Source organism: Zootoca vivipara, chromosome 11 (assembly GCF_965207765.1).
Source record: "Zootoca vivipara chromosome 11, rZooViv2.hap1.1, whole genome shotgun sequence".
NCBI lineage: Eukaryota > Metazoa > Chordata > Lepidosauria > Squamata > Lacertidae > Zootoca > Zootoca vivipara.
In genome coordinates, this window is record NC_142594.1 from 41,429,396 (window position 1) to 41,445,339 (window position 15,944).

Genomic DNA, 15,944 nt, shown 5'->3' on the forward strand with positions numbered 1-15,944 from the left:
TAGTTTAGTTGTAGAGCACCAGCTTTGAATGCAGAAGGACCCCAAGGTTCAATCCTAGGCATCTCTAGGTAGGGCTAGAAGCATGATCTGTCTAAAACTCTGGAAAGCCATTGCTGGTCAGTGTGGTAAACAATAGCAAGCTACATGGACCAATGATCCAAGTCAGTATAAGGAAGCTTCCCATATTCCTAAGGACTTTGTGCAGCACTGCATATAGTGACCACAAATGAGCACTTACCCATGGTTGTTCAAAACTGTAGGTCCGCCTCCGATCTTCCACATCTTCATCTTGCTTTGCCTGTTGAAATTCTTGCCTTAGGCGTTGTATCCGATCGTGATTGCTGGGAGTTGATCTGTTACTAAGAAAGGAAGGGAGAAAAGAGATTAATACCGAAAAAAACAAGCAAGACCATTTTTCTTTTTCAGATACAAAACAGCTTGACTGAGTCGTATGATAATGAGCTGACAGAATGCTTACAGTCAAATTTCAAAGCCATATTCCTAGAACAGAATTATATGCAAAATGCTGGTGAGTCTTGTGGCTCACGGCAAATCTGAGAAGGCTAAAGAAAGCACTTTCAGTGACAGAGATGACCAGAACGCAACTGGGAAGAGTGGTGGATTATTATTATTTTTTAAGATGGGCTTAAGACATTGGAATAATTACTGCAACTATCCAAAAAGAACATTTATCTCTCTGTTAAGTGCTTATTTCTTTACCATATTTTAAGACTGCCTGTCAGCTGAAGATTCTCCATATTGAAATACAGCATCAAATATTGGTAATAAATCAGTTACAAGTACAATAGAAAAACAGCCAGCTGCAGGACAACAAATAAACCCATCCTTCCAAGACAGTTTTATCATGAGTGATAAAGTAAACTCTCATGTTTTTGTTCTGGGCTTCACACAGCCATCTGGTTTGCCATTGTGGGAAACACGATTCTGGCCTAGATAGGCCAGACACAGCCATAGAGTTGTCCTCCAGACATTGGTGGATGGCCAATGGTCAGGGATGGTGGGAGTTTGAGGCACTATGGAGGCTACTCCTTTCATTGTTTCTTGTATAACAGCCGCTATGTACAGTATAGTGATGGAAAACGGACACTTGATTGATTCTGTGAACTGGTCCTCGCCCAAAACAAATGGGCACATCCACTATTGTGTTATCAAGAGTATTTAAAAGACAGGGCTTAGGTTTTAAAAGAAGAGCACAAATAAATATTTCTATCAGGTCCTGTAATATTGAAACAACATGACAGATAATTGTTCACTCACTTCAGCTACTCTGCTGCTGTCAGAGCCTCAGTCCCACAGGGCTCCTCACTATTTGGAGACGGCGCTATTGGATTATTTCCCCCAGTCAATAGGATCCTGTCACCCTTTAGGTCTGTTTCTGACAAGTCCTTTGAACTGATTAGCTTGATAGCATTAAAAGGTTAATGGACATGCGGTACATTTCACCATGTGGAAACAAACCAGGGCATCAACAGAGATGAAGGCTGCACATATCCTTGGGAGGAAAACCCGCTGAAGTCAGTGAAATTACTTTAGCTTAAATACGCACAGAAGTCAGCTGTTTAAGGTCTACACAGTATCACCATTAGGTTATGTAAACCTTACTCAAGTTATGCAAAAATCAAAGTTTTCCGTGATAAATACTGCAAAGAAGCCACAAGGCTCACTCCAGATTGCTACGTAAGAATCTCCAGGCAAAGACCATTAGTAGGAGCACTCAGTAGGTCTACTAACTGATCTCCAAGCTTGCAAAGGCATTGTCCCCAAATACCAACATATATATTTCTCACAACTTCTAAAGTCAGCTAGGCAAACCCAATCCTAAAGACCTTTTGTCAGGGCTAGCATAAGAGGTATTATTATCATTATTAATTATTAATTATTAAATTAAATGTGCATACTGCCCTATACCCAAAGGACTCAGGGTGGTTTACAACATCAAATCACAACATAAAAACACAAAATACCTAATAAAAACAAAAACAACCCGATAATCGCAGCAATCTATTAATCCTTTGCCAGGTTACCATATGGGTTTACTGGGATGCTGCATCATGGTTTAAAAATCAAATAACTGCACAGTATATTCCAAGTCTGTATGAAAACTCAGCTGAAGAGTCAGGGTCCAGCCACAGCCAGACCCTGAACCCGAGGTCTCATTAGATGAGAAGTAATAATAATAATAATAATAATAATAATAATAATAATAATAATAATAATTTATTTGTACCCCGCCCATCTGGCTGGGTTTCCCCAGCCACTCTGGGCAGCTTCCAACAAAGATACATACATTAAAATGTCACACATTAAAAACTTCCCTAAACAGGGCTGCCTTCAGATGTTTTCTAAATGTCAGGTAGTAGTTGTTCTCTTTGACATCTGCTGGGAGGGCATTCCACAGGGCGGGTGCCACTACCAAGAAGGCCCTCTGCCTGGTTCCCTGTAGCTTTGCTTCTCGCAGTGAGGGAACTGCCAGAAGGCCCCTCAGTGCTGGACCTCAGTGTCTGGGCAGAACGATGGGGGTGGAGACGCTCCTTCAGGTATACTGGACCGAGGCCGTTTAGGGCTTTAAAGGTCAGCACCAACACTTTGAAATGTGCTCGGAAACATAGAGAGAGCACCACCTCCCAGTAAACAATAGCACTGCCAGTGGCTGCAGCAGCTGCCGTCGTGGCAGAGCCTTCAGACCCTGACATTCTAGCCACAGCACCAAAGGTCTTCCCTAAGTTTGTCTGGCCTTCTGGCCAAATATCAAATATACACTACTGGTGCAAAGGAGATTGCAAGCCAAGGTTGCAACTCTAGAGCTGCTGGTGAAATGCTAGCCAGTCGAATAAGGCTACTTTTTACATGAAACTATTTGGGAGAAGGGTAAAGCCTGTCTCGAATAGCCAGGAATGGTCAGATATTACATTGTCTGGGCCAGACGATTGCTGAAGCACCATCTTTCCCAAGGCTTTCTGGCAAGATAGTGTTTGTAGCCAACTGGCTGCTTAGGTTTGTAACTTATAAGCCTCTCCACAACTGGGTAAATGGACAGAAAGCCACAGGGCCGTCTTAAGCACATCCAGCGCTGTGGCGCAAAGGTCCTTCCGGCGCCCCCTCCCTTTCCCAAAAATTAGAACTTGGCGTCCCGGGAGCCAAGTTCTAAATCACCTCCTTTCTCACAACCCTCCGGATCTCATGCAACGGCTTTGTTGCTGGGCTGGGCTGGGCTGAGTTTGGCCAATGTCCTGTTCCGCTTTGGGGAGGGAGAAAAGCAAGAAGCAGCACGGACAAAGGAGGAGAAATGCAGAGCGTGCCTCTTTCATCATCCCCTTTGCAGAGGGAGAGGGGCGGGCCAAACAATGCCGCACTCCCCATGCTTCTTCCCCAGGGCAAATGTGGGTTTTTGCAACCAGAGGCGTTGCAACAAGGTCCTGGCGCCTACGACCCCATGAGCGCCTTCACCTACTGGGACTGCAGCTTGGGCTGCAAAGAGGAGGAAGGTCCCCTCGCGCCCACCCTCCTCCGGCAGGGCGCAGCTTGGCTTGGTCAAAGGGCAGGGTGGGCGGAGCTTTTTCTTTTTTCTTCAGATGCAGCATCCCTCTCCCTCTCCCTCGGCTGGCCAGCTGGCCGGTCCGCCCCTGCCTCCACGTGCCCGCGGAGTGCCCAGGCAGTGAGGGAAACTGGATCTCGCGCTCACGGCCAAGGGGATTCCCGTGGCCGAGGGAGAGGTGGCGGCGGAGCCATAGGGCTTGGTGGCTCCTTGCACCCCCACCAATGCTGGGGCGCCCCTGAGAGGCCGGCACCCTGGCGCAATGAGCCACTAGCCCCTATGGGAAAGACGCCTCTGTACAAAAAGCTGTGCAACTGAACTACTTCATGTTACAGGTAGGTAGCCGTGTATCTGAAGAAGTGTGTATGCACATGAAAGCTCATACCAATGAAAAACTTAGTTGGTGTCTAAGGTGCTACTGGAAAGAATTTTTTTATTTTGTTTGAACTACTTCATATTATTCAATAAACACAAAGGCTTTCAGTTCCATACTCAGCACTGATGTAAGTCAAGAACTGTTCCACTTCCTAAATGATGGGAAAACTTAAAGCAGGTTCATGTTCTCGTCTCTGATGTCTGCCAACTACACGTTGTTTAATGCACCCTCAGCAGTTCCATGAATGCCACTTACAACACATGAAATCGTCTGCATGGGCTGGAAAAGTGCAATGTAAGCAAAGCTCATATAGGCCAGAGCTGTCACATATTTTCAGTAACAAGAAGCCACAGCAATGGCAATGTTAAGAGTCTCAGATCGTTAAGCAATATCTCACTATGATGTCATGCATTGAAGTACAGAGTTGTAATCCTTTCAGAACGGACAGATTGTCAGTGTGATAAAGTGGATACAAGCAAGCTACTGAACAGGAATGACTAAAGCTTTGGGAAGGAGGGGGAAATGGTCTGAGAGAGGATAGGAAGGGGGGGAAAACATCTTCCAAAAGTATAAAGTCAAGCAGTAATATCATAAGTGCAACAAAAAGTTTAGCAGATTATCTAGAATTTGCCTACACCAAACCTGGAAGTAGGGAAAACACAGAAAAACAATGTCTTTTATGCTACTCCTTTTGACTTCTACGAAGGCACTAAGAAGCTTTTTTCTTTTGTAAAAAACAACTAATAAGTCAAATCAATAACAATAATAATTCATAATAATAACTCCATACAATCTATCTAGCTGCAGATGTCTACAGAAAATAGCTTCAACATGTGAATGGACTATTAGGTTTTTTTAACCAATGCAGCCCAATAAGCAAACATTTGAAACTCGTTCTGTTAACTAAACCCCTTTATGGTCAAATGGCACACTTGAAGCATTCAACTTATGTTTCTTTAAATAAATAAATAACTTGTGACAGATCTTTGTATCCACAGGTAGAATGGAAGAGAAACAAAGGCTGTTCCATTGAATTTTAAAAAGGTTGCCTCATTGACTATTAATGGCATTGTCCTCATTCTTCTGGCAACGCATTAAGCCTGCAGAATGTATGCTTGCCAAAGTTCAAAGCAAGCTGAGTGTATATTAAATTGGACCTCTCTTGTCATTGCTTGGGCAGGATGAAATAGGTAAAGAGAACACAGAGCAGTGTTAATCCACTGTAAAAGCTTTTGCTGTGTATAATGGAACTCAAACAGTTTCTCCTCCATCCCAAAAGTGTTTACTCAGTGCAGATGGGTCTGTCTGTAACAGAAGATGTTAACCTGCCACACATTTAAAAAAAGGTGCAGGCACACTCTGAAATGCTGTAGGAAACTATCCCGAAAAAGCGGCAAATATGTTTTCAAAAGGAGACTCTGCATTTTACCACGGTTTAATTACATAGTTTGGTGTGTTTACATACAATCAGAAGATAACAGACCGTGGAAGGCACCATGTAGAGCAGCCTTCACCAACCTGGTGCCCCCCGGGCATTTTGGGCTACGACTCATCAGCCACAGCCAGAGCAAGGAAAATGAATAGCAATGTAGAAAAGATAGAGCAGCATTTCAGTCAATGTATAACTGACTTGTGGAAATTTGTGCCGCAAGATGTGATGATGGCCACCAGCGTGAAAGGCTTTAAAAGGGAAATCCAGGATGGATAGATTGGCTGTCATTAGCAGTGGTGGCTGGGGCCCATGGGAGTGGAAAGCAGTAGGTGGAGCCAGAGCCAATGGCAGGCAGAGGCATCTCTTTCCAATTTGATCCCCATCCTCCTCCCACCAGCATTCTACAAAGGCAACACTTAGATTAAGAAGCAAGAAGCTGGCAATCAGTGTTGCCCCCCCCCCCGACTGCTTAGAAGAATGAAGGCAGGCAGGTGGGGGCTGATTAGGGACAGGCTCAGATTGGTAGGACAGTATCCCATATGCTTTAATAGACCAGCCTCCACTGGCTATTAAGGGAATTCTCAGGGAATTTCTCATAATATTCTTTTCTTAGAAATTTCAGTCCAGCTCTTATGCATATCCTGCTTTTTAATGTATTTTTTTATTAAAGATTTCTTGGTTTACAATAGTATGTGCAATGTCTCTTTTTCAAGTTACATTTTCTACAGATCAGTTTCATTTGTTGAGACTTACATTAGGAAGAAAAGGGGGAAAGAGGTGGAGGGGCGAATGGTGAGTGGGGGTGGGATCAGATGGCGATGTTTCTATTTTACTTAATGTATGTGTGGGGTTTTGTGTCAGCGTCGCTTGTGCAGGTTCTCTTTGCTATTCGCTTGTGTTCCTTTGGTGGTGAGAGAGGTTGGGATTGGCCTAGGCGGGTGTGGTTGTTTGTTTGTGGTTGGCTGTGGTGGACTTAGTTTTTATGTGTGAGTGAGGCGGGTGGATGTTTTGGATCAGGTTAGCCATATTGATTTGTATGCTTTTGGTGGATTCTTGTCATTGTCTTGTTGGGCTGTGATGTGATAAAGGGGAGCCATACTGGGCTGAAGGCGTCTTCTTCTATTTGTCCCCGTGTCAGTTTCAGTTTATTGGTTAATTTTTCTAGTAAGACTGTTTGGGGCTTCTGGCTGGCTACTATTAGAAGCACCATGTTGGACTAGGTTGACTTTTGAACTGATCCAGCAGGTCTCTTAGATACTTATGTATGAAAGTTAAAAAATATTAGCAGCTGAGATTATCAACTCTCACAATTTTAAGTATCCCGAAGTCTTTGAAGTTACATGAGCTAGATTTTTTACATGATATATGAAATGATAATACAGTGAATTGTATCATTTTATTTTAAAGGTTTTACTGATTTATGTTCTTGACATTTTTTTCTTTTTAAAAAGCATCTGCTATCTAATAGGGGAAGCATGGTGTTTGCTTGGGTTAGGCCAAGAAAGGTACATAAACTAGCAGATAAAAAGTGCAAAAAGAACTGAGTTTTTCCTTTTTTTTAATGCTGTTTAGTCAATCCATGTACTTTCAACAAGACACATTAAGTTTGGAATTCATTTGTCTAGACCCGTCGTAGGCAACCTTGGCTCTCCAGATGTTTTGGAAATCCAACTCCCATGATCCCTAGCTAACAGGGCCAGTGGTCAGGGATCATGGGAGTTGTAGTTCCAAAACATCTGGAGAGCCAAGGTTGCCTATGCCTGGAGACTGTGCTAGATTTTTATTACTCATTATTTCCTCTGGAAACAAAGAATTCAAAATGCATGAAAGATTTAAAGGTTTCTAGAGAACAAATATCACTTACTAATATAGAGATAAGTACAGTTGTTTTAAAATCGTCACTTACTTCTGTCAGCAGATATCTAGGAGTTTTACATGCAACCCACAGATTCCCAGTTATAAACAACAACCCATGTGTTCAATAAGTGCGTGCCTGAATCCAATATTGTATCTAGCTGAAGTGTCAGAATATGTTGCCTCAAACTGATAATGCATGCAAAGTTTGTCTTTCTAACAAGGACAGTTTCTTCAAAGCTGAGCTGCATATTTGAACCATTTTACATATACTTTACCATAAGTACTTATTTTCACTATGTATGGGTATATAAAATTCCCCATTTGTTAGTTCACATTTGCAAGATGAATACCTAAAATATATCCTTTAATGCTTACACTCCCTTCCCATAACTAAACTCATGGATCAACTTAATGTGACAAAGCAGATCTCTTCACAGTCTACCTGGGTCATATATATGCACACAATGGCCAAATTTCCATTCAAAGGCAGCTTTAAAACCGGGGATACATGTCAGCTTGTGTGCACACGCATAAAATCAGCTTCTTAGGAAGTTTTCTGTCACTTTGACTTTACTTTCAGAACAGATTTGCCCATCACCTTGTAATGTGAACAATATTACGAGGAAGTTATGCCAATTCCCCAGAGCCCGCATTTCCTTTGGCTGATAAAATTCACTTCCCACTTTTGACACTGTGATTTGTTGTGCATTTCACACCAATTTCAATGTAGTAAATCATCACAAATTAAAAACACACAGCTCTATCCTCTGGGTTAAAAAGGCCCTCTCCAAAGCTGTTAATACAGCACTTTCTTTTGATGTGATAGCTCAGAGTCCTCTGAATGTTTTACGGCAAAGAGGGAGGTCACAAGCTACAGCACACTCCCCAAATAGTCAGGACTAAGCTTTCACTTTGAGTTCCTATGTGGTCATTTTGTAACAGGGACATCATTTTACAGCAGTGAAATCTGAGGAATGTACCCAAGACCCCTTTTTATTGCTACTATCATTCTTCCTTATTAGCCTGTCAGAACGCACATGAGGCAGACAAAAAATTGTTTTACTCTTCAGGGTATTTCTCTCTCTCTCCTTTATGCTAAGAAAAATAAAAAAGTAGCAGCAGCGAACATTTCAGGATCCTACAGCAAACATTTGATTTTTTTAAGAATCAACTATGAGGCTATGATTTAAATATTTTCACACACACACAATAAGTTTTGTCAAAAAAAAAAAAAAACTGCTGCAGTTACAGTCAAGATTTCCCCTTCAGTTAAATTTAACATTTTAAGTAATATCTTATGAGCAAAATATTTTGTCCTTGAACATCTGTTAAGCTGCTGGGAGTGCATCCATGTCACAAGATTCATCAAAGCTTGGGATGATGGATGGAAAATGCAGGTGCTGAATGGCAGCAAATGTCACCGCTCAACAAAGCAGCACATCACCATTATCTTCTCAAGTCACAAAAAAGTTCAGAACCAGCATGGTGTAGTGGCCAGATTGTTGAACTTGGAGCAGGGAGACTGGGTTCAAATCCTCCATCCAACCATGAAGGACCATGGCTCAGTAACAGAGCATCCAAACAGCATGCAAAGGTCCCAAGTTAAATCCCCAGGTAGGACTCAGAAAGATTCCTTGTCTGTAACCCTGGAGAGCTGTTTAGACAACACTGAACTAGATGGACCAATGATTTAATGGAATAAGGCAGCATCCTATAGCCTCAAGCCATTCACTCTACATCTCAGCCTAACCAACTCAAAAGCTAGAGCCCCTTTGAGCAAGGGCAGGATTTAAAAAGTGTAGGTGCAAGCTTTGTCATCTTCCTTTTTTTAAAAAAAATATATTTTATTGATTTTACACACAAGGACAACATATATAACAAATTCATTCCCTCCCTCCACCACCCCCCACGGGCCCTCTCCTGCCACTAGAGCCACCCATGCGCGGCGAATCGACGGAGGCAATCCATTTTATAGTTGGGTTTATCCCCACCCCCCTCTCCACCCCTCAGAGCCCTCCCCTGCCACCAGAGAGCCCCAAGAGCCTGGGGAGGGTAAGGGAGGGTATCCTCCCAACTATTTTCCGTGCCTGTCCTATAGGGAAAAAAAAATGAAAAATAGAAAAAAGAGAAAAAGAAAAGAAGAAAAAAGAAAAAAGAAAAAATACCTTATTAAATCTTTATCCATAATCATTGTTTTTCTGGCTTCCCCTACCTCCCCCCTACCCCGGTCTTCATATTAATTCTCCTTTACCAGTTTTCTAATATTTTACTATATTAATCTTTTTTATTCCTCTCAAAACTTCCATCCTTACTAATCATTTCATACCGTCTTAATTTTACCTATTCCAAATCTAATTACCTCCCTAGCCTAATTTTTCCCTCCAAAAACCTCCATAAATTTTAGACCAATTTTCCTACTAAATTTCAATTCCATAATTAACTATCCTCAATACGCCTTCCCTTCCTCTTTTCCCAGCTACCCCCCTCCATCACAGCAAGCTTCGTAGTCTTCAGACCAATTTTCAATCCTGTTAATCAATCCTATTAATCAAATGTCCAATTTTCCTTCAACCCACCCCCTTTTTCCAATGTTTTACAGTCCAATCATCCTTGTACCCCCCCTGGGTTTTTCCTCTTCTTTGACTGTTCTTTTCCTTGTGTTTATTCTGTAAATCCACCATATCCTGTCTTTCCCCCCACAAAAGAGGGATATTCCTCCAACCGTCTTCCAATACCAAATTGTCTTTTCCTTCGTGTTGTACTTCCTTTTCATTTGTGCTGTCCCTGTCACAGTCGCTATCATTGTCCTTCAGTTCAATTTCCGTATTGTCTCCGACAGAAAAGTCGCTATTTCTATCCACCATCTGCGGTTGTTGCATTGTCTCCTGCGATTGTGTTTCTTCATAGTGCCTTCCAGTAGTCATTTCCCACAAGATTCTCAAAACATTTTGTTGGAACCCAGCTGAGTACTCTTTTGTTGACATTTTTTCAATCCTTCCAAGGTCAGTGTCCGTTTTGGGGGAGCGGGAAATGGTCGCTGTTTATTTTTCCAACCCCATTTTAACAAACTGGCTGCAATATAAGTTCTCAAAATCAAACAAATGTTTTAAATATAAGTTCCAAAAAGTTCATAATAAATTCTTTTCTTTCTTTCTTTCTTTTCCTCTAAATACTTAATATACTTGCTGATCTGTCAGGCTGCTGGCTCTGAGGAAGGGATAGGTTTTCTCAGCTTTATTTCCACATTTTGCAGGGAATTTTAATCCACACACTGTTTCTCCCCTTTTGCCCTGCTTTCAGGGGAGAACTCTCCTTTCTCTTAAAGTCTTTGAAGGAATCTTTATAAATAGATCTTCAAATCAAGGCTTGGGTCCCTTTTTAACTGGGTCATGTAGATACCGGTGGGAGGAGGTGGCTTCCGTTTCTTTTTTTCCTTCCTCCCGGTGCCGAAATAAAATCAAATAATATATTTTCGAATTCTTACTTACAGTCTTTATTTTAAATTTCTTCTTTGGAAGAATCCAGCGCTCTCCGCCTCCGGCTCGGAGCTTCCCTCCGCCAGGGTAACGCTGGCACTCAAAATGGCCCCTGCGACTTCCACCCTCCTCGCTCCGGGGCTCTTACTAGAGCTTACCGGAGAGTTGGGGAGTCCGAATTTGGGGCACCGCTGAGTAAATTCGCCCCAGGGACGCTCGACCCTGGGTTCAAAGGGGCGCAGAGTCTCTCTCTCTGCCCTCCCCCCCCTAGCGAAGGCGGGCTGTCTCGGACGCGAGACAAAACCCCGCCGATCGGCGCTGGCGCTGGACCGGAAGCCCCTTTGTCATCTTCCTTTTTTTTTTTTTTTTTTTTTTTAAATTTTAAAATAGACTTTATTAGAAAATTTTAAAAGATGTACAGACACCAAAAAAAAAAAAAAAAAAATTTAAAGTAACTTAATAACATAAAATAACTTGGCAACTTAAATACTATAGTATATCAAGTAATATAAATAACATAACTACATATTTAAGCCACCCAACGTAACTTAATCAACATAAGTAAACAAATCAAGGTTGGTCTAAATAAATTAAATCCATCAGACTACAAATAATATACAAAATCAACTTAGGCAAACCTATCATAATATAACATAACATAACATAGCATAACATAACATAACATAACATAACATAACATAACATAATAATATAACATAACATAACATAACGAAAAGGGAAAGAAAAAAAAAGGAAAAGGAAAAAAGAAAAAAGAAAGAAGAAAAAAAAAAGAAGGAAAATTAGCCCCAGCTTAGATCTTAACACATGGGCCTATCTCCATCAAATCCATTCATTTTAAATTAAAATTGGCTTCCAATCGCCAACATATCACTTCTCTTGCTATTATTTCCCTTTTTAGTTTGCTTTCCCTCTTGTTAAATCCAACTAAGTTTTTCCTACATGTTTTCTCTATTCCAGACAAATCACTAGCTCTGTTTTGATATTTTCTTTTTTGAAAAACTCTTCTACGTATCTCCATTCTGTTATTATTCTCTGTTTTGGTATATTCCTAATTGCCGCCGTCATTCTTGCTAAGTTCATAAACTCTACTACTTTAATTTGCCACTCTTGGATTGTTGGCGTTTCTGTTCCTTTCCATTTCTGAGCTAGTACTAATCTCGCCGCGGCACACGCATATAAGAAAATATTAATTCTATCTTTAGGTATACTTTCTGGGATTAAACTTAATAGAAAATATTCAGGTTTCTTTTCAAACGTAATTTTTATCATTTTCTTCATTTTTTCATATATCTCACTCCAGAATTTATATATTTTCTTACATTCCCACCAACAGTGAAAATACGTACCAGTTTTTTCCTGGCACTTCCAGCATTCTTTTGTTTCTGTCTTATAGATTTTAGCTAGCCTTTCTGGCGTCAGGTGCCATCTATATACGAGCTTCATCATATTTTCTTTAATTCCTGAACACGCTGTAAATCTCATTGTCGATCTCCACAATTTATCCCATTGCACTTTATAGATTGGTCTTCCTACATCCTGAGCCCATTTTATCATTACAGATTTTATCTCCTCATCTTTTAATTCCCACTCTAATAAAAATTTATACATCTTAGACAGTGGTTTAGCCGTATTATCAATCAAAATTTCCTGTAATTTAGATTTGCCCTCATTGAATCCTATTTCTTTATGTTTTTTAAATAAGCTTTGTATTTGTAAATAATGTAGCCAACTTGTACAATGATGTTTAATTTCTTCATATGGCTTTAATATAAGTTGATCCCCTTCTTTTACTGTTAATTCCTGGTAGGTTGGCCATTTTCTATTTTTACCTCGGCCACTCATCGTTGTCATTTCTAATGGTGACGCCCACCAGGGCGTCTTTGCTTCTAATAGGTTTTTATATTCCTCCCAGATTTTAAATACCGATTTTTTAATTATATGATCTATAAAACTTTTATCTTTTCCTTTGTTTTCTTGCAATAGGTACGCGTGCCATCCTTTATTATTCCTAAACCCTTCCAATTCCAAGAGTTCACAATTTTCTAGTACTATCCATTCCCTCATCCAGCAAAAACATGCGGAGGCATAATATAGTCTGAGATCCGGGACCCCCCAGCCACCTCTCTCCTTGCTGTCTGTTAATAATTTATATTGTATTCTCGCTTTTTTCCCTAGCCAGATGAACTTGCTTAGGTCTTTTCTCCACGAATCAAAAATTTCTTTCTTTCCTATGATAGGTAACATTTGAAACAAAAACAGGATCTTCGGCAACACTGACATTTTGATCACTGCTATCCTTCCTGATAGGGACAAGTTTAATTCTTTCCAACGGTCCAAATCTTTTTTAATCTCCCTCCATACTCTAAGATAATTGTTCTCATACAAATTTATATTATTGGGGGTAACAACAATTCCTAAATATCTAATTTTATTAACTATTTCCCAATTTGTAATCTTCTCCAAATCCATTATTTCTTTCTTCCCTATATTTTTGACTATCATCTTGGTCTTTCCCATATTAACTCTAAAGCCTGACACTTCCCCATATTTTTGCAATTTCTCCTTTAAATTAATTATCGAATCCAATGGTTCTTCCAACATTAAGATCACGTCGTCAGCAAAGGCTTTAATTTTATAAATATTCTTCCCCAATGTTATCCCCTTGATGTTTTTGTCTCCTTGGATGTCTTTTAACAGAAATTCAATTGACAAAATGAATAACAAAGGAGATAAAGGGCATCCCTGACGGGTACCCTTTTGGATTTCAAATTCTTCCATTATTTCTCCATTTAATATCAATCTTGCCTTCTGTTCGCTGTAAATTGCGTTTATCCCCTCTATAAATTTGCCCCCTATTCCAATTTTCCCCAATGATTTTTTCATAAATTCCCATGTCAAGTTATCGAAGGCTTTTTCGGCATCCAAGAAGATAAAAGCTGCTTTTTTGCTAGGCATCCAATCTAGATATTCAATTAAATCTAGGAAAATTCTCATATTATTTGACATTTTTCTCCCTGGTAAAAAGCCTTGTTGGTCATGCCCAATGATCCTGTTTAGTATCTTTTTTAATCTTCCGGCTAGGATATCACTGAAGATTTTATAGTCGACATTAAGTAGAGAGATCGGCCTGAAGGATCCCACCTGGTCGTTCTCTCCCTCCTTCTTTGGTATTAATGTTATAAATGTTTCTCGCCATGATTTTGGAAACACTCCCTTTTCTAAAATTTCGTTCACTAACAATTGGTACACACCACCTATCTCCTCCCAAAACAATTTATAATGCCGGCTTGATAGACCATCTGTTCCGGGTGACTTACCCAATTTCAATCTATTAACAGCCTCATACATTTCTTGTCTTGATATCGGTTTGTTAAGTAACTCCTTTTCTTCTTCATTAATTTGACCTATATCACATTTGGTAAAATAGTTTCCCAATTTTTCTCCATCAATATTCTCTTTTTTATACAGATTTTTATAGAATTTGACAAAACATTTCTGTATATCCTCTCTATTATTCAACCTTTTCCCTTTATCTACTATACTTGTAATCATTCTTTCACTCTGCCTCTTACGTATCTGCCATGCTAGAAGCCTTCCTGCTTTCCCCCCATGTTCGAATGTCTTCTGTTTCATCCATTTTATTTTGTTCTCAATTTCGTGGCTCGTCAATGTGGATAATTTATTTTGTAGGAGTCTAATCTGCATTACCAAATTCCTATCGTCTGGTTTTTTAGCTAACTCCTTTTCCTTCTCCTCCATTTCTCTCCTAACATCTTCCATATTTTTCTCTCTCTCTCTTTTAACCCTATTTTTTTGTTGAAGATATATGCCCCGAATAAAGGCTTTGCTTGCATCCCATGTTGTTGTCAAATCTATTTCTTCTGAAATATTATTTTTAAAGAATTCTTTCAACAAACCTTTAACCTTTTCAACAAATACTTCATCATTTAAAATTCTCTCATCCAATCGCCATCTTCTAATCAATCTGTTATATTCTCTTATTCTCACCATAACCGGGTTGTGGTCCGTTATAGATTTTGCTAGTATTTCACATTTTATTACCTTAGACATTAATTTAGATGACACCCAGATCATGTCAATCCTTGACGCCGACTTCTTAGCCCCAGAATAATATGTAAATTTCTCTTCTTCGGGATTTCTTACTCTCCATCCATCCTTTAATTCATAATTACTTATTATATTGAAAAAAACGTCCGGTAATTTACCTCTATTTTTCCCTTTTCCTTTTGTTCTATCCAGTTGCGGTAATACAACTCCATTAAAATCCCCTAGTAAGATTACCTCTTCCTCATCTATATATTCTTCCATCTTCTTCCCTAATTTCTTGAAAAAATCCAATTTACATCCATTTGGTACATAAATATTAATTATTGTCACATTCCCTGTCGGCAACGTCAAGCGCACTCCCAACATCCTTCCCTCCTTATCCTGGAATATCTTTTCGGCCTTTATACTAGATTTCACATACGTAACCACCCCCCTTTTCTTTTTCACGTCGGATGATATAAATTCTGTACCTAACCTCTTATTAATTAATACCCTTTCATGATCTTTGGATACATGCGTTTCCTGAAGACATATAATGTCCCAGGAATCTTTTTTCAATATATGCTCCGTCTTATTTCTTTTAATTTTATCATTTAGTCCATTAATATTCCATGAAATAATTTTTAAATTCATAACTTTATTATGTCACTCCAGTTGTAGGCTATCAATGCCGGCTTGATTTTAAAAAAAACTCTTAAGGATAAGAAAAGGAGAAGAAAAAAAAGAAAGAAAGGGGGGAAGGGGGGAGAGAGGGATAGGAGCAACCAAAAGGGGGGAGGAAGGAAGAAGAAGAAGAAGAAAAAGGGGGGAGGGGGGAGGGAAAGGGAGGGTGAAGAGAAGAGGGGGGAAGGGAAAGGGGGAAGGGAGGGATTAAAGATAAAAAGGGGAAGGGGAGAAATTATGTGTGGGGGGGAAGCAATAAGGGTGGGCAACTATTGTTTACAATTCCATCATGTACACGAGAAATAAATCAAAAGTTGGTAACTAAATTATCCGCCTTTGTAAATTAGAGTCAGTTCGTCTTAATTCTCTTCTTCTTCCCCAAACAGTTCTTTCTTTTGTCTGTTATAGAATCTTTCCGCTTCTTCCGCCGATCTGATCGTTTTCCTTTTACCTTTGAATGTAAACGTGAGCCCTTCTGGGAACTCCCAGACATAC

General features: G+C 39.9%; 1 protein-coding gene across 1 annotated transcript in view; it reads right to left on the reverse strand.

The window, feature by feature from the left end:
* Positions 1-15,944, reverse strand: part of PARD3 (par-3 family cell polarity regulator) — a 561,410-nt gene that overhangs the window by 17,575 nt on the left and 527,891 nt on the right. Inside the window, exon 23 of the mRNA XM_035129013.3 lies at positions 239-359. Coding sequence (XP_034984904.1) covers positions 239-359 — 121 coding nt within the window. The remainder of the gene's footprint in view (positions 1-238; positions 360-15,944) is intronic.